We start from the raw sequence: 19,938 nt of genomic DNA on the forward strand, positions 1-19,938 counted from the left end.
CCAAAAATCAGTTCTATGACAATAACACAACTGACAAACTTTTAGGCAGACTGATTACCGAAAAAAGACAGAAAATCCAAATTGCTGAAATAAAGCAGAGGCATTACTACTAGTTTTACAGAAGTAACAAAGATAACAAAAGCAGTACTTTATGTATAATTAGGGGCTTCTCTGGTAGCTCAGTGGTAAAGAATCTACCTGCCCATGTAGGAGGCACGGGTTCAATCCTTGAACCAGAGATCCCACATGCCGGGCAGCAACCGTGCCCATAGACCACAGCTACCAAGCCTGTGCTCAGAAGCCCGGGAGCCACGGCTGCTGAGCTTGTGTGCTGCAGCCGCTAAGCCCCAGGCTTCCCAGAGCCCGCGCGCCACAGAGCAGCCACTGCAACGAGAAGCCCGTGCACCGCAGCTAGCGAGCAGCCCCTCAATGCAGCTGCCGAGACCCAGCCAAGCGAAAAGCAAGCAAATCATATTTTTTAAAAAAGAGTCTTATGGGCAATTACATGTCAAAAAATTAGCTAGATGAAATGGGTAAAACACACAACCTTCCAAGACTGATTCCTCAAAAACAAAAAACCTAAACAGATTTCTAACTAATAAGAATTTGAATAATGAAAAACCTCCCAACAAAGTAAATCCCAGGAACAGAGTTCTAGTTAACATTTAAAGAAAAAATTAACACCAATCCTTCTCACATTCTTTAAAAAAAAAAAAAGTGAAGAGGAGAGAACATTTCTTACCTCGTTCTATGAGGCTGGTTATTATTCTGACAGCAAAACCAGACAATCTTTTCATGGTTTTAAAAAGCTCCACAAACAATGGAAGGAATCATTACCAACCTAATAAAGGCCATATATGAAAACCCCACAGCTAATATACTCAATGGTGAAAGACTTAACACTTTCTCCTATGATCAGGAACAAAACATCTACCTTCACCACTTCTATTCAACATAGTATTTGAGCAATAATCCAATGAAAATAAATAAAATGCATCCAAATTGGAAAGAAGGCATTAAAACTGTCTGCAGGTGTTTAGAACATCTAAAGATCCCATAGAAACTATCATCACTATTTTTCAAATTCAAATCAAATCAGTAGCATTGCTATACACTAACAAGAAACAATCGGGAAAAATTCCATTTATCAGAGCATCAGAAAAAAAAAAAACTCTTAGGAATTAACTTGGGCCATGAGGCTGAAGACTTAACACACTGAAAACTATAAAAGACCACTGAATGAAATTAATGAAGACATAAATAAATGGAAAGATATCACATATTCATAGATTGGAAGATTTAATGATGTTGAGATGACAACACTACCCAAAACTATCTATATACCCAACACAATCCTCATCAGAATCATGGTAACACTTTTTTGCAAAAACAAAAAAGCCCTTATTAAAATTCATGTGGAATCTCAAGAGGCCCTGAAAAATCAAAACAATCTTGAAAATGAAGAACCTCACGGGAGTATTCACACTTAATTGATTTCAATACTTACTACAAAACTACACTAATCCAAACAGTATAGTCCTAGTACAAAGATGGACTTTTAGATCAGTGCAATAGAACACAGCACCCCAAAATAAACCCTTGACTAGACGGTCAAATGACTTTTGACAAGGATCCTAAGACTGTTCAATGGGGAAAGGACAGTCTTCAACCAAGGATGCTGGAAAAACTGTATTTCCGCATGCAAAGAATGAAGCTGAAACCTTATCTTACACCACCTACAAAAAACTAGAAATGCAAAGACTCTAAATGTTAAGAGCTAAAACTATAAAAACTCTTTCCTTCTTGGAGGAAAACATAGATGGAAAAATTCATGACTTGGATATGACACCAAATGCACAGACAAGAACAGGAAAAGAATATAGATAATATGATTGGACTTCACCAAAATTAAAAAATTTTCTGCACTAAAGGATACTACCAAGAGAATGAAAAATACAACTAGAGAATGGGAGAAAATATTTGCACATCATGTATCTGATACAGGGTTAATATCCAGAAAATAGAAAGAACTCTTACAGCGCAACCAAACACCAATTTAAATATTAGCAAAAGGCTTAGATATTTCTCCAAATATATGCAAATGGCCAATAAGCAACTGAAAAGATGCTCAACATCATGAATCATTAGGGAAATGCAAATCAAGACCACAATGAGATATCATGTCACACCCATAAGGATGGCTATTATCAAAAAAACAGAAAACAAGTGTTTCTGAGTAAGCAGAGAAATTGGAACATTTGAGTACTGTTAGTGGTTATGAAAAAAGTGTGCAGCCACTGTGGCAAACAATATGATGCTGCTGCTAAGTGGCTGCTAAGTCGCTTCAGTCGTGTCCGACTCTGTGCGACCCCACGGACAGCAGCCCACCAGGCTCCCCCTTCCCTGGGCTTCTCCAGGCAAGAACACTGGAGTGGGTTGCCATTTCCTCCTCCAACGCATGCAAGTGAAAAGTGAAAGGGAAGTCGCTCAGTCGCGTCCAACTCTTAGCGACCCCATGGACTGCATAGTTCCCCAAAAAATAAACACATAATTATCATACGATCCAGTGATTCCACTTTTAGGTATATGTTCATAAGTATTAAAAGCAGGGATTCAAACTGATATTTTACACCAATGTTTATAGCAGCATTATTAAAGATGGCCAAAAGGTAGGAACAGCCCACATGTCCATGCACGAATGAATGGATACTATATAAAATATAGCATATGCATACAATGGGTTATTATTCAGACTGTAAGAAGAGATATCTTTGAACCTTGAAAATACACTAAATGAAATACATCAGACATGAAGGGACAAACACTGTATGCTTCCAGCGAAATTCACAGAAACACAAAGTGTTTCTGGGTGATTACTATGGACTGGAGGGAAGGAGAAGGAATGGAGAGAATTGTTTAAAGGGTACAGTTTCAGTTCAGGATGATGAAGAGGTTCTGGGTATGAACAGTGGAAATGGTTACACAACAACGTGACTGAACTAGATGCCACTCAGTTATACATTTGAAAATGGTTAACATAGTAAAATTTACGTTATGTATATTCTGCCATCATAAAAAAAAAAGGCAGAAGAAAAAGGTCAATGCTATTCTTAAAAGACAAAATGTAAGTGGGAGGAAATTAACAGATGTGTCTGTATCTAGGGTAGCCTACGAACCAAACAAAGTTTTGGCAGACGTCCTGGGAGGGAACGGAGCCAAATCACTTGGGAAGTTCTGGCTAATTTCCTTTTCCAAAGGGTCAGCAGACAGGAAATGTGACGCCAATGTTAAGATCTCTGTACTCTAAAAGACTGATTATCAAATCAAACTAGTCTGCTCTCAGTGGTTTTCAACAAGCTGCTATTGACATTTTGGTGGCTTCTCCCTATGGGACACTTCTGCCCTGCCTGACACAGGGCACTGACATCCCTGAACTCTGAAGCCCTGACAACAGGCACATCCCCCTACTTTTGACAAGCCAAAAGTAGCCCACTTCTATCACCACCGTGACACCAGTTCACTCAGATGAGAACCACAGAATCCAAATTGAAACACACATGCCTTTGCGTGTCTGTCAGGACAGGACAGATTACAAAGCAGCAGCAAACGACTCCACGTCTGAATGATCTAAAGCAAGAGAGCCTTCTTTCTTGTGCACAGGACATGTTAGTCCTGGGCCAGCCAGGTGGGCCACTGCACACCGTCCTCACCCAGGATCCAGGCTGACAGCGTTTCCACCGTCAGGAACATGGGCAGAGGGAGCATGACAAGGTAGGCGATGCGCCGGCTTTAGAGAATGTCACCTGGACCTGATACACGAGACTTCTGCTCACATTTCACTAGCCAGAGCACATCTTAAGTCTTGCCTGTTTCAGGGGCCGGGAAAATGCATTTATCAAAAGAACAAGAATATTTGTATAGAGCTCTGATGGCTACCAAACTATGACTGGAAAGCATTCCGTGAAGTAGAAGACGCTGTGTCAATGTTCATTATTAAAAGTGATTAGAGGGTGTAATTGTACCAACGTATGCCAAAGGACCCCATGAGCAATGAGTCACAGGGGTAGGGTCACGTGGGCAATCTACAGCTAGTGTCAGTGTGGTGTAGTGAATGCAAACAGGGAGGTCAGCCCAGGAGGGCACCTGACCCCGTCACGGCGTGATGACCGAAGAATCCAGAGGCCCCGAGGTCGGCCATGTCCACACGGTCAGCCTAGAGGACGTGCAGGAAGTCCACAGGCAGACGCAGGAGTCTGGAGGACAAGCAGGCAGGGGACACTGTCTCTTGGTAAGCCACTGTCCCTGTGCTCAGTGCAGGCAAGCACTGACCAGCCCTGCACACTCCTGCACACCCCACGGCCCAGCCCTGCACGCTTCCTAGAGGGAGCCTCTTGACACACTTCTGCCCTGCCAGGGGAAACACGCTGAACAATCCCCGGGATGCCGGCCTGTGCAGGCAGCTGACACCACTTGGCGCCTGGCTTTGTGCCACGGTGAATGTGCACACTCCCTAAGAGTGCATCCTCTCTCAGCTCCCAATTACAGCTGAGGAAGAGGATCCCTTAGTACAATAACACTCACAAGGACAACTAGATGCTCTTTTCAGTGAATTCTTGAAGCAATCAGTGTGGGAAAAGAGAACAAGGCAGTTTTATACTTTTTTTTAAAGTCAGGTAAGGAAAAATAATAAAAAAATAAAGTCAGGTAAGGAAAACCTTCTGCAAGAGGTTTTTGGGGGGAGTCTTTGGGGAGTTTTTTTTTTTTTTAATGAAATAGTTAAAGCCGGTGGGGCCTCATCCAGCCCTTCTCCTACATGCACATGACCTCTTGCAGAAGGTTTTCCTTACCTGACTTGCATGCTCAGTATGACTCTTTGCAACCCCATGAACTGTAACCTGTTAGGTTCCTCTGTCCATGGGGATTCTCCAGGCAAGAATACCAGAGTGGGTTGCCATGCCTTCCTCCAGGGATCGGACCCCTGCGTTGTCCGGTGGATTCTTTACCACTGCCCTACCTGGGAAGCCCCTCCCTCCCCCAACTGGGACCAACTGTTACTAAAAAAACAAAGAATTAAGAATAAACATGATTTTTAACAGTTTAGTACTGGCACAAAAACAGAACTATGGATCAGTGGGAAAGAACAGAGAGCCCAGAAAAAAGTCCACACAGCTATGGCCAATTAATCTTCAGCAAAGGAAGCAAGAATATACAATGGAGAAAAGAGAGTCTCTTCAGCAAGTGGTATTGGGAAAGGTGGACAGCCACATTTAAGACAGTGATGTTAGAACACACCATCATACCATAGAAGAAAATAAACTCGACATGGCTTAAAGGCTTAAATATAAGACATAAGACCATACAACTGCCAGAAGAGAAAACAGGCAAAACATTCTCTGACATAAATCACAGTGATGCTTTCTCAGGTCAGTTTCCCAAACAATACAAATAAAAACAAAAATAAACAAATAGGACTTAATCGAACTTAAACACTTTGCACAGCAAATAAGCCATAAACAAAATGAAAAGACAACTTACAAAATGGGAGAAAATATTTGCAAACCATGTTACCATCAAAGGTTTAATTTCCAAAATATACAACCAACCCACACTGCTCAATAAAAAAGAAAAAAAAAAAAAAAACCACTTAAAAAATGGGCAGAAGACCTAAGTAGATATTTCTCCAAAGAAGGCATACAGATGGGCAATGGGCACACGAAAACAGCTGAACATGGCGAATTCTTAGAGAAATGCGAATCAAGACTATACAATGAGGCTGTCACCACACACTAGTCAGAAGAGACACCCTTCAGTTCAGTTCAGTCGCTCAAGTCGTGTCCGACTGTTTGAGACCCCATGAATCGCAGCACGCCAGGCCTCCCTGTCCATCACCAACTCCCGGAGTTCACTCAGACTCAAGTCCATCGAGTCAGTGATGCCATCCAGCCAGCTCATCCTGCGTCGTCCCCTTCTCCTGCCCCCAATCCCTCCCAGCATCAGAGTCTTTTCCAATGAGTCAACTCTTCGCATGAGGTGGCCGAAGTACTGGAGTTTCAGCTTTAGCATCAGTCCTTCCAAAGAACACCCAGGACCGATCTCACATTTAAAAGTCTACAAATAATAAATGCTGGACAAACTGTAGAGAAAAAGGAATCCCCCATACACTGTGGGTGGGAATGTAAATTGGTGCAGACATTTGGAAAACAGTATGGAAGTTCCTCAAAAAACTAAAAATAGAGTTGCCACATGATCCAGCAATCCCACTCCTGGCCATGTATCAGGCAAAGATGAAAATGCTAATTCAGAAAAAACAGAACACTGCACCCCAATGTTCACAGAGCACTATTTACAACAGCCAAGACATGGAAGCACCTACATGCCCACTGACACATGAATGGATAAAGAAGATGCGCTGTGCACACACACACACAAATATTAGCCATAAAAAATAATAAAACAATGCCATTTGCAGCAACATGGACAGACCTTGAGATTATAATGTTAAGTGAAGGAAGTTAGAAAAATAAAGACAAATACCATATGATATCATTTATATGTGAAATCTAAAATATAATAAACTTATTTATAAAACAGAAACAGACTCACATACATAGAAAACAAACACGCTTACCAGAGGGGAAAGGAGGTGGGTAGGGATAAATCCAGAGTTTGGGATTTGCAAATACTGTATTTTTATATAACAGAATTTATATAAAACAAACAAGGTCCTACTGGACAACGCAGGGACTAGATTCAACATCCTATAATAAACCATAATGGAAAAGGATATGAAAAGGAATATACATCTCTGTAACTAAATCACTTTGCTATAGCAAAGAAGAAACTAACACATCACTGTAAATCAACCTCCATAAAAAAATAAAAATATAAAAATTAATGATTTTTTCAATGCACTTTTATTTTTAACTTCCTATTTTAAACCAATGTTACTGGAGAACAAAATAAAGGGCACTAGGCATTTTGCATTAAAAAAATATTCTGAGAGAATTCAGTATCAATGATAGCTCCCCCCTTGCCCCACTGCCCTCAACTTAACCACCCTCAGAGTCATGGAGCTTTAAGTAAAAGCATGGAGTAGGTTGGGGGGGTGGGCAGGTAGATATTTATTTCAGGGCTTATTAAAGGTACGAGTTCTAAATTTTATACTTGGCAGTTCCGTGCTGCTTAAGCTGGGGAGCTCAGTAACAGCCAGAAGGCTTTCAGGACCACAGGAGGGAAAGAGGAGGGGAAGTTTTTTTCCCAGAATAATAATTTAAAAGAGCATTCTTGAATAAAAACATATCATGGAATAGGCATGACTTTTAAAGATAAAACAAGATTAATGGGAACATCTCCTGCACAGGCAGAGTGAGACTGCACACCTCCAGGCCACCGGGGCAGGCACAAACTGGCCTCCACCATGAATCAGTCCAACAAAAATTTCCAGAAGCTCTGTTCCAGCCTGTCATAACTCACGCCTGCACTCACTATACACAGACAATCCTAAACCATCTTTCTTTAAAAATTCAACAAATATTTAACAGCTGTGATTTGCCAGGGGTTTCCCAGGTGGCACCACTGTTAAAGAATCCACCTGCCAATGAAGGAGACTCAGGAGACACAGGTTCGATCCCTAGGTCAGGAAGATCCCCTGGAGTGGGAAATGGCAACCTGCTCCAATGTTCTTGCCTAGAAAATCCCATGGACATAAGAGGCTGGCAGTCTGCAGTCCATGGGGCCCGAAAGAGTCAGACATGACTAAGCAGGTATGATATGCCAGGCCCTTCACTCACTGGGATAAGTATCATTTTGGCCTGCCACATGATTTGGGGTGATCAGCCATCACCCTGGGGTAAATCCTGGGCTCTCCAAGCAGAGGAGGTGTCTACCAGCAGGCAGCTGAGGGAGGGCCAGCTCTTGTGCCAAAAAGACTCAAAGGCACTTGCCAGGTACACAGGATCCTCAGAAGCAGAGCTTTAAACATGGGGGGGGGGGGGGCGGGCTGCCCACAAGCAGTGCTGCTGCTATACAGGGTTTGGGGGAACAGAAGAGGGGGTCTTTGGGGAGGGATCCCTGGACTACACCCAGCCCTGAGGATACAGTTCAACAGGCAGGACAACCTGTGAAAGGTGTCACCACACACCTGATGGCCCATGTTATACTGTTTTATGTGCAACATGCAACCAGAAAATGCCTAGATCTTAAGCGTACAGCATGGTGACATTTTACAAACTGCACCCATCTATTACAACCAGCACATCAAGAAAAACTTTTGTTTTTTAAGCTCTCAGAAAGAGCTTTTATAATGAGTGAACCTACTGTTTGATCTCTAGACATCCACAACATCAAGGAAAACACATTTTCAGGAATGCCACCTAGAAGATGATTTACAGCCAAAATAAGCAAGACCAAAGAAGGCTTCCCTGGTGGCTCAGAGGTTAAAGAGTTTGCCTCCAATGCAGGAGACCTGGGTTCAATCTCTGGGTCGGGAAGATCCCCTGGAGAAGGAAATGGCCATCCACTCCAGTATTCTTGCCTGGAGAATCCCATGGATGGAGAAGTCCATGAGGTCACAAAGAGTCGGACACGACTGAGCGACTTCACCTTACCTTACCTTAAAGAAGGCTTAGCTTGGGGGCTCTAAGTTCAGGATGAAAATAGTCATTATTCCAGGCCAGTTATCATAAGCCCTGATTCTAACTTGAGCACAAAGTGCCTTCTGTCAGCTAATACAACGAAAGGAGAAATGCCTTAAGAAGACAGTATGTGAGAGGTTCTCATCTACTGACAATCAGGCATGTTCTACCAAACCGTAAGTGCATGATGAGGAAACAGCAATTAAGAACAGCATTGTTTTCAATGCAGGGCATGTAGTATGTACCACTCCGAGACGGTCATTGCAAAGCTTCTTAAATGTATTTGTTTATAAATAAAAATTTTTCAACAGAAAATACATAAAACACTCATCTGAATGAAAATGAAAACCGTAAAGACCTCCAAGCTCCTCAGAAAAATAGTACGGACAGTGCTAAAGAAAGCAGGATTCAAACAACAATCACACTATAAAATTCAGCAGCATACCGTAGAGGTTAAGCAAAAATGGTGACTGGACACAGGCAAACAGGGAAGGAACAATAACTAGAAAATGATACCCAGGGAGAAGTGAGGTAGAGCAACAGTTCAATTTGTTTCCTTTTCAGCTTCTGTGAACAGGGTGTTATTTGTACAACACGAAATTCATCTAAAAGTCAATCCTGTCTAAAGACTTTGTGGATCTTCTTCACATTCCCAAGCCGACTTTTACAGCCAGCACCCAAGGAATCCTGCCCAAAGCATAACTTGCCCAGTTCCTTAAGAAGAACTACATGAGCTGCTGTTAACACCCCAGCTCTTCTCTCTAAAAGGAGGGACAAAGGTGTGAGAAAACCCCACGCGGCGGACACCTCCTTCTATTCACAGTTTAAACTTGGTGTGTCCTTGATCATGTCTAGCAGCAAGAGTCAGCCCCCTGCTCTGCAGACCGAGTTCTGATTCCGCTCCTTTCACACTAGGCTACTCCAAGCAAATCAGTCTATCAGCCTTATCTTTAAAATGCAGATAATGCAACCTACTTCACATCACCACGGTGAGGATGAAATCTGTTAAGTACCTAGCACAGCACGACCTTCCTTGGAGGGTAGGGAGAAAGATGACTCTTAAGGTCTTCTCCTACCCCCAAAACTGAAGGCCGCCGAAGTCTCCCAGCTCAGAGCAGGAGCCAGCTGAACTCTGTCCAAGGCAGAAGAGCCAAGGAGCTCCAGAGTGATCTCTGACTGGGTCCTGGGAAAGAACAGTGTTTTAGGCGTCTCGGTTTCTTCCACCGTAAGTGACGTAATGCTTAGCACTCAGTAGCCACTAAAAGAACTAAGCCAGTCAGGGGGACTTTTGCTCATCAGCTGATGTTTATGATGGCAGGAAACTATCAACTACTTGAACCAAAACTCTGGCCTCTTTTACTGTGGGACTTCACAACCTACTTTTCTGCCCTCTGCACAGGGCATTTACTACAATAGAAGAAAATTATCCTGGCATGATAACTTCAGCTATATGCCAACTAGGCCTCTGAATGGTCCTATTTAAAAATTCCTACAGACCACTGCTTTTCACGAAGAAAAAGAAAACGATCCCCAAAATATTTAATCTCTATTCCTCCCCAGGGCTTCCCTGGTGGCTCGAATGGTAAAGAATCCACCTGCAAGGTGGGATACCTGGGTTCAATCCCTGGGTGGGGAAGATCCCCTGGAGGAGGGCATGGCAACCCATTCCAGTATTCTTGCCTGGAGAATCCCCAAGGACAGAGGTGCCTGGTGGGCTACAATCCATGGGGTTGCAAAGAGTCGGACACGACTGAGCAACTAAGCATAGCACATTCTTCCCCAAGGAGCCTGTCTCGATTCCATTTTGATGCATAAAGCTATGTCCTTTACAAATCAAAACTGTATCTTGGAGGTAAAAATTCTCTACTGTGGTTCACAGGGTAATGAGAGAATGCTTAAGGGCAGTTTAAAATCAGCATGCCTACACCACTCTATCTGAATGACCTTTCATTACTTCACTGCTCCTGAATGTTTTAAGTCACATAAGTATCTTACGGTCTTCTGTCCCATACACCTGACCAAATTGAAACTGCTGTGCTGAGGTTTCTCCCGACCACTGAGAATTCAGCTCTTTTGTGGGTGGGAGGTCAGCAGTACATCAAAAGGAAGAACAAGTGGCCTTTTAAACACGGATTAAAATGACAGATCATTGTGCAGGCCTTCGAAGATGTCATAAATGACCGCCCTCTGTGACCAGCTTCCAGGGCTCTGGGCACATGTTTTAAGTCAGAGGATCAGATGAGTCCACTTTGTGGCTGTGAGATCACCATCAGAAAAATTCCTGTGGGGAGGGAGGTGGGAGGGGACACATATGTCTATGGCCGAATCATACTGATGTATGGCAAAAAATCATTATGATATTGTAATTATCCTCCTTAAAATGAATACATAAATTTTAAAGAAAGATAAATTCCTTTCCTCATCCAGACAGAATGCTCATGCAGTACATGAGATCATTTAGTATTATTTCCTTCTCTAAGGATCCCACAGGCACCCCAGTGCTAGAAGAGAGCAAAAAGACCACACCAACATTCAGGACCTCCCAGTCAATTCAGTCACTCAGTCGTGTCCGACTCTGCGAGCCCATGGACTGCAGCACGCCTGGCTTCCCTGTCCATCACCAACTCCCACAGCCTCCTCAAACTCATGACCATCGCGTCGGTGATGCCATCCAACCATCTCATCCTCTGCTGTCCCCTTCTCCTCCTGCAATCTTTCTCAGCATCAGGGTCTTTTCCAATGAGTCAGTTCTTTGACTCCCAGGCTCTCTGCAAGAAAGCCAAGGCAGTCCCATCCTCCGGCTCCTGCCAGCTTCTCTGCTGAGTGCTCTCAGTAAGGGACCATCCCCTAGCCTTTATTGGGCATCATTCCTGTCACTCAATAAAAAAGCACAAAGACACAGTGGTCAGCCCAACAAGGACTAGAGCCCATGGGAGGTGTGATCACTGTCAAAGGACATCAAATCTGACACACTGGTGAAGCTGCAGAAAAGCAGAGGCGAGAATGGAGTCCACAGAGTTTAAACAAATGTCTTGTCTCCTCCCTGCCTACTTCCCTTTACTCAGAACACCGGGCCTAAGCTGCTTTACGGAAGCCCCTTCCAGCTCTGCACTTTGCAGGGGATGGAAATTATCTGCTGCAGGTGTGGGATTAAAACCCACTGCACACTGGGCTGAGCCTCCCTTCAAGGTGTGCTGGAGTGCTCACCTTGCTCCTCTGTGCAAGAGGTGGGGGTACAGGGAAGAGCCACATGAATTCAACACCTTGCTGGGCCTGAAATGTCCATTAACTGCTTTTATTCGCAGTCACCTGGCCACCCGGTAGAATCATTCTCCACTCAGATAAGACTATAATATCCTCACACGTAAACTATGATGAACATTTCCACTGAAAAATATCCTAACACATCTTAATTTGCACTGCCAATTAGGAGGTCTTCTGAGATGGAGGGGAAAAAAAACCTGATCATCTTACAAACAGTGACTTGCCCTAATGGGTGCATAACAGCTCTCGTATAATTGGTGGCTTACCTCCACCTGTACACTTGGTTAAATAGTATTAACACTATGGAAAATTAGCCTCATTATTTGACAGTAAAGTGTTCATTTCCAAGGACATATCCTGGGACATTTAAAATTTCCTATGCAGGAATTGTTATGTTGCACCACCAGAACAACAGGTCTTAGGAAGGATACACCATCAAGATACATTTTCTGATGAAATTCATAAGGGGCTGGAAGCTCCTTACAGAAGGGCTTAAATCCAGGAGAAACCCAAACCTCCTATAAGCCTAGGATACTAATTATATGGTGAGGGCCAGTGGTAAACATAAAAACATTAACTAAGCCTGTCCCACCCCTTCTTGAGTTAAGTTTTCCTTGTTTTTAATACCTCCCTTCATTGGAGAAGTTTAAAAATACTCCTCGAAAACATTCACAACAGTAGATTTTTCTCAAGTGTCCACTTTCAGGAAGCCTTTCAGAAATCATCAAATGGTTATAGTGACCATCGGTGGCGCGACTGTGTGGCGAGACCCAGGCAGGTGGCAGTGTCAAGGCTCAGGTACCACCTTCCACTTCAGGTCTGCCAATTCTTGGGGAGGCCCAGTACCCAGGTGGAGAAAGGAGGTGAACACCAGCCAAAGGTAAGGAGGAAGCACTGAGAGAGGTGTTCACAGAGGCAAGAAAAACCCCAAGCCTCACACAAAACATCTTTCGGGATCTCAGGAGCTACTTCCTTTCCTTTCTAAAACTTTTATTTTTAGTACATTTGAAAAAGTTTTTGCTGCTTACCTCTGAATAAAATATGTGTATTCGTTTTTTACAAAGTCAAAAAGAAAACTGAGGCGAAGGCTACTTTCCCACCACCCACTGTAACACTTGGAACCTCGATAATGAAAATTTTAAGAAAGACCTAGTTAAAACCACAATGGGTAACTAGGGTGATGCTGTATATGATTTGGATCTTGGGGCTTTTTGTTTTTGAACCTGGACTAATGACGGTGCCAGTTCCCCCAAACAGTTACAAGTTCCTTGAAAACAATTACAAAAATTCTAGAACAAATACAAAAGCCATTCCTTACAAACTCCATTATCCAAGTTGAACTGCCTAATCCTCGACTGCTTTTGTTTTGTTTTAGAAAATTACACTTAAACTTACTTAACCCCGTACCAATCCCAGAGCGGGGTGCGCGCACAGAAAAAGCTTCCCCTTCCCCGTCCCAGGAGCACTGCAAAAGCAGTTGCTGAGTCCCTGCGGCCTCGCCGCCGGCACTGCCCTCCAGTGCGTCCACTCCGGGGGCTCCTGGCCGCAGCAGCACGGCCTGCGACCCCGGAGGTCCCACCCGAGACGGCGGTGAGCGCCCGCGTGGGGCGCACCCGGCCTCTCCGCGCCCGGAGAACACCCGACACCCACCGCACACACCTGCGGGGCACGCCCGCTCCACAACCAGGCAGCCGAGGGCCACGTTTCCAGCCCAAGGCGGGGAGCAGAGCCAGGCGCAAAGAGAAGGCAGCCGTGGGCGCGTCCGGGCTGCGGCGGGCGGCCAGACCCTCACCTGCGAGCGCGTCGCCAACGCCATCCTTGCCCACGGGACTCCGGCCTCCTCCCAGCACGCGGCCACGGGAGCCTGGCTCTCCAGGGGCCCGGCGCACGGAGAACGCCCGCGGCCGCGCTGCACGCTCGCCCCGCCCGGAGCTCCGGCGGGCCGGGGGAGGGGCGCACTCGGCGCCCGGGACAGGGGGAGCGCCCCGCGCCGCTCACTCGCCCCGCCGCGCCCGCCCGCGAGCTTCCGCTTACACAACCCAAACTTCGCGACCGATGGATTTCGCTTCTCAGGCGGCGCAAGAAGGGCTGCAGCCGGGCTCCGCCCAAGGTGGCTGCCAATCTGGGGGCGCCGGGCTCCCCCCTGCAGCGGAGGGAGGGAGTGGAGCCGTCCGGCCGGGTTTCGCGCGGGAGAAATGAGAGGGGGCCGTCCCGGCGCAGCCTCCAGCTGGCACGCCCGACTGCGGCGCCCGCCAGATCTTTGCACGGTTTACTCCAGGTAGTACCCTGGAGCGCAGAGCCTCTGAAGCAACCAGTGTCTCAGAGCAGGGAAAGCATTTTAGGGCTGCCTCAGAACTTGTTTTGTTTCGTAGTTGTAAAGGGGCGGGGTTCCGATGCCTCTCAAAACATTTGCTTCAGGGCTCACTTTGCAAAACCGGTAACCCAGGCCCCTGAGGGTCGGGAACTGCAAACCTCCCTGGAACTTCAGACGGCCCGTTCTATACCATTGTACATGTAGGGCTTGCAGCCCCTCTAGACAGTTTTACAGGTCAGGAAGACTGACAGATATTGCCTGAGCAATTACTACTGTGTGTCAGGCTCTGTGTATACAAGCTGGGACAAAAAACAGGCCCCTGCTCTGTTGGGAGTTTACAGGCAAGGAGCCAGCCACGGACGTGATACAAATGTAGTAATGATGTAATTATAATTTGATTAATAATGAATCCACTTTAGTGATTATTAACCTTTACTTAATAATAATGGTGATAATTTCAGTAATAGTGATGCAAATAAATGTAAATGTGTTGTTACAATAGATGCCAGAAGTGAAAGGTAAGTGGTTCTATGGTGGTGTAAAATAGGGGGACTTAATTTGGCTAAGGTCAGGGAAGACTAGAGTTGAAGTATGAAGAGTGAAGAATTAAGCTGGTAGATGTTTTGGAAGCCTTGAAACAGGTATTAGGGAAGGTGGTAGATGATTGTCCTGAAGTCCTAGCAGGTTTTGCTACAAAGCTTCTCTAAATAGTTGGCTCTACAGATGTTTTGTTTTAATGCTATATTTTTTGACCTTCCTACACTGTTGGTGGGAATGTAAATTGGTGCAGCCACTACAAACAGTGGTATGAAGGTTCCTTTGAAAACTAAAAATAGAATAACTGTATGATCCAGCAGTCCCATTCCTGGACATATATCTGAAGAAAATTCTAATTCAAAAAGATACATGCTCCCCAGTGTTCACTGAAGCAGTATTTACAATAGTCAAGACATGTAAGTAACCTAAATGTTCCTTGACAGATGAATGGATAATGTGGTATTTATATACAATGGACTAGTACTCAGCCATAAAAAGAACAAAGTAATGCCATTTGCAGCAACATGGATGGACCTAGAGATTCTCACACTAAGTCAAAGACAAACATCATGTTGTCATTTATATGTGGAATCTTAAAAAATGATACAAATGAACTTATGTACAAAACAAACGGATTCACAAACAGAAAAACTTACAGTTACCAAAGGGGAAAGGGGGGATAAATTAGTAGGAGTTTAACAGATACACACTACTACATATAAAATAGATAACCAACAAGGACCTACTGTATAGCACTGGGAACTGTATCCAATATCTTGTAATATCATATAATGGAAAAGAATCTGAAAAGATATATAGACAGATTGATATATAGATATACCTGAATCACTTTGCCTATACCTGAAACTAACACATCATAAATCAACTTTACTTCAATGGAAAAAATACTATATTTTGGGGGGAAAAAAACCCACAACTTCCCAGACTGTAGAAATCCCAAAGCTGTTACTTATTGGGATTTATCCTTTTTCACTTGGAATAATCAAGTTTTCACATGCTAGTGCTAACACTGAATCACATTTGTGATAGCAGAAAATCTATGGACTTGAGGCAGCTACAGGTCTGTTGAGTCCATTAAGTTTCCAGGTGATTCTAATGAACAGGTATATTTGAGGACCATTGCTCTAGTCTAGCTTGGCCTTTGCACAGTGAAGTCTTAAGATCAACAGTAACAGTATCACCTGAGCTCTGGCAAAGAAATCCAAATTAGTGGGCCTCACCTCAGACCTACTGTATTGCAAACTCTGGGGGTGGGGCCCAGCAATCTGAGTTATGCTCACATCCAGGTGATTCTGATCCTTACTTAAAGAACCACAATGGTTATAATCTAAGTCAACTGCTGGAAGTTGAGTCACTGAGCTTCCTTTCTTTTAACCTGTAAAATGGGGAAACGGCGTATCTGCCCAATCCATGCAACAGTATTACTACAAAAGTGAACACATGTATCAGATGTGACTGTACTTTGAAAAGGCTGGGGTGGTGGACAGTTGTGAAGAGTACCAATAGTGATAATCCTGCCATTTATCGAATACCACGTTCTAGGAACTATTTATGCAATATTTCACTCAGTCATCGCTACAAACATCTGATGTACATAATCCTATCCTCATTTTTTCAAATGAGAAAACTGAGGCTTTGAGGGCTTAAAAAAAACTTGCTCAAGGTGACCTAGCAGAGCCAAGTTAGAACTCAGATGTCTCGAACTGCTGAGCTTTATATGCCTCTCTTTGCCTTTATTCGGGTAGCCTGGTGCTCTGGAGAGGGTGAGTAATGGCAATAAAAGAAATTTACGTTTTAATTAAGGAAATAGGAATGAGGTTCCCTACGGACTATCATCCCAATCTACTGATTTACTATGCCTGTGACTCTGATTTATTCTCTCCATTTGTTTCTGAAAGTATTTTTTCATTGAAAGGTCACTTTTAGCAAGTTTTAGCAAAAATTGTCAATGAGCAATCGATAATAAGAATTGGAGTTTTATTTGAGTCAAACTGAAGACTGATTACTCTGAGAAATTGCTCTGGAGAAACAGGGATTTTTTTAGTCAGTTTTAAATTTTGTCAGAACAAAGAACAAACTTTAAGTCAGTCACGAATACATCTCTTCAAGGTTTCAAATAAACCAGACCAGCACGTACACATATACAGCATGCATAGGATGGCCTTGGCACCTAAGAAGGAAGTCTCTATCAAGTGAGTACTAGCACTGGCATTCCAGGACGAAGGGCATTTAATCCTTATTTTTAACATGGGCATTCTTTACTTCAGGTCAAGGTGTCCTTTTCTTTGATAACTCAAACAGTTACAATCTATGTTTGATAGGCCACAAACAGGCTATTTTAGTTAGCATAAAATTCAAGGTAACTCATTTATTAGCCAGAATGACTTCCCCATACCTCAATAAATAAATTTCTTTCATCACAAATACTCCTGCACCCTTTTCAAGAGTCTTCTTCCCTTCACCCCACCCCACCCACCTGTCTCTCTTTTCCAAAGTCCACACATGGTCAGGACTTTAACGTGGCTAAATTGTCCCATGTGGTAACTCTCAGCTGATAAACTGATCACCTTGTCCTTCATGGCTTTTGACAGTGACCTACATATCACATCTGGATTCTTCTACAGCTGTTGAGTCCAAGTGAGTTCCTGGCCTTGCTAACTGGAGCCCAGCCCTGGAAAATTTCTGACAGCATAAAATTCAAGGTCTCATCTTAAGACTTAATTAATGAACACAGTAACCACAAATTCCTAGTTGGGTTCAGGAGACAGAATAAAACAGGACCTTTCTGACAGTTACTCCCAAAGTAAATCCCAACTGTCTATGAAATGGACAAGAGGCCACCTACTCAGAAAGCAGGTTGAATAAGGCTTGTTAACAGAATGTTATTTTGCAGGCATAGCCTTACCACACTTCTCTACTGAACAGAAGATGCACTGTTTCAATCAGACTCTGACCAAAGAAGCTAAAATGTTATATTTTAAGGCAAGTTTTTTGTTTTTTAAGAAAAGCAACATACCAGCCCCCTTGTCTCTTTTCCACAATTGCTCCCTCTCCATCTTTCCCCTCCACTTTCTTCCTAAACTCTCCAAATTGTCAGGCACTTTATCTACCAGAGCTTACAGTTCTCCACAGAGCTCAAGAAAGGCTGAGAGGATTTATGTAAAGAGAAATCATTTTTGCAATTCCTTAGCAAAGTTCAAAGATGTGATGGCCAGAAGCTATTATGCTTGATTCTCGAAATACACTTACCCCATTGTTGGAAGAAAAGTGAAGCAATCAAACAGAAACCAAGACAACAATAATAAGCTGTGGAGCTCTACTTTCTCAAAAACTGCTCATGTTCTATAGGCTATTAGTGCCTAGAATGTACTCATGGCCTAAAAACCATGTTCTAAGAAAAGGTAAAAAAGTGTCTCTATTACAGCCAAAAAGGGAATTCAGCCACAAGGTAGAAACTGAAGAGGAAGGCAATCCAAGCAGACCATTTACTTGGCATCATAAATTTGTCTTTTGCTTTCTACTACTATTAAAGGGAGAAAAAAGAATCTGCTGTATGACCTAGGGCTCAAACAACCTAGAGGTGGAATGGTGAGGGAGGTGGGAGGGATGTTCAAGTGGGAGGGAACATGGGTAAACTTATGGCTGATTCATGTTGATAGAAAGCAATGCAGTACTGTGAAGCAATTATCCTTCACTTAAAAAATCAAAAAGAAAAGAGAGGCAAAATAAACTACTTTATTAGGCAAATGTCACAGGCTAAAATCAGCCTGTGAATTTTGAAGTTTAACTTCTGAGTAAAACTGTAAATGCTTGAAAGTGTTTAAGTGTCTTAACCCTCATCAGATCTTTTAACTAAAACCCTGGAATTGAGCCAAGCCCTTTGTGCTAATGGCCCCTGCTCCAGCATCTTGACTGCCCAACATGGCTGCTGAGCAACCCCATTCCAGATCTCTGCAGGCATCTGGTCATTGGAGATCTCTAACAACCACTCCCTCTCCCACTTAGAGCTTCAAGTAAACACTGAAGTTATTTTAAGTTCACATTGATGGGGTTCACAACAGACCATCCCAAATATGTCACTTAGGCATATTGGTTATTTTGAATTAGAGTTATTTGAGAAAAAGCCAGTCCAAGAACACCCTGACCCTCCTTTGTTCCCCTGAGAGCAGAAAACAAAACTCCCACGGGAAGGAGTCCTCCCCACTCAAAGGAGGGAAGGCATCTTACTCGGAGATAGGGAAAGGGCAGAGGACGCTGTGTAAACAAACGCTTTTGTTACTTCTTCATTAGTCTGCTACTAGAAGCCCAAACTGTTTTGTCAAATCTTCATAACTGATTCTTCACCTAAAAAGGTATATAATAGCCTGCTTCAGTCACTTCTGATGTGCCATACCCATGAAACTTACATACATAAAAAATTAAGTTTGGGTTTTTGTTGTCCTATTAATCTGTCTTGTGTCAACTTAATTATTATACCAGCCAAAAGAACCAAAAGCAACAGAAGGGAAATTTCCCTTCCCTACAACATGCAGTTTTAAGAAATAATTCAGAGAGGTTCTATGTACCTATTGCCCAATTTCTCTCAACAGTAACATTTTGAGAAACTATAGTACACCGTCCCATCCTGGATACAGTTCACTAATCCAATTCTGATTTCCCCAGCTTGACCTGCACCTGTGTGTGTGTGTGTGTTTAGACCTATACAGTTTTATCACACGTACAGATGTGTGCATCCACCACCACCACAGTCAAAATACTTCTAACACCACAAAGATCCGTCATGTGGCCCTTTTATAACCAGGTCCTCCTCATGCCCACCTATCCCCCACCCATACCCTGACTTCCTTCCCCTGATAACCACTAATCTATTCTCCATTTCTAAAATTTTATAATTTCAAAAATGTTACATAACCTTTTGGAGAACAGTATGTCAGCTTTTGCAATTAGCTTGTCAAATTCAGCACAATTCTCTGGGGATTAATCCAGATAGCAGTGGCAGCTATCAAATAGTCTGCTCCTTTTTATTTCTGAGTAGTAGCCCATGGTATGTATATACCATGGGTTTTAACCACTCCCCTGTGGAAAGACATCTGGGCTGATTTTAGTTTGGGGGTATTACAGATAAGGCTGCTATGAACATTTGTGTGAACACAGTTTTCCTTTCTCTGA

The 19,938-nt window shown here is 43.4% G+C and overlaps 1 protein-coding gene across 3 annotated transcripts in view; it reads right to left on the reverse strand.

Moving 5' to 3' along the window:
* The window catches only part of CDCA7L (cell division cycle associated 7 like), a 46,456-nt gene extending 32,690 nt beyond the window's left edge, over positions 1-13,766 (reverse strand). For all 3 annotated transcript variants that reach the window (XM_068973084.1, XM_068973083.1, XM_068973082.1), the window contains exon 1: positions 13,690-13,766. In XM_068973084.1, the coding sequence (XP_068829185.1) occupies positions 13,690-13,713 (24 nt within the window). In that variant the 5' untranslated portion in view covers positions 13,714-13,766. The remainder of the gene's footprint in view (positions 1-13,689) is intronic.
* Positions 13,767-19,938: the final 6,172 nt, after the last annotated feature.

This window comes from Capricornis sumatraensis, chromosome 5 (assembly GCF_032405125.1).
Source record: "Capricornis sumatraensis isolate serow.1 chromosome 5, serow.2, whole genome shotgun sequence".
NCBI classification, from domain to species: domain Eukaryota; kingdom Metazoa; phylum Chordata; class Mammalia; order Artiodactyla; family Bovidae; genus Capricornis; species Capricornis sumatraensis.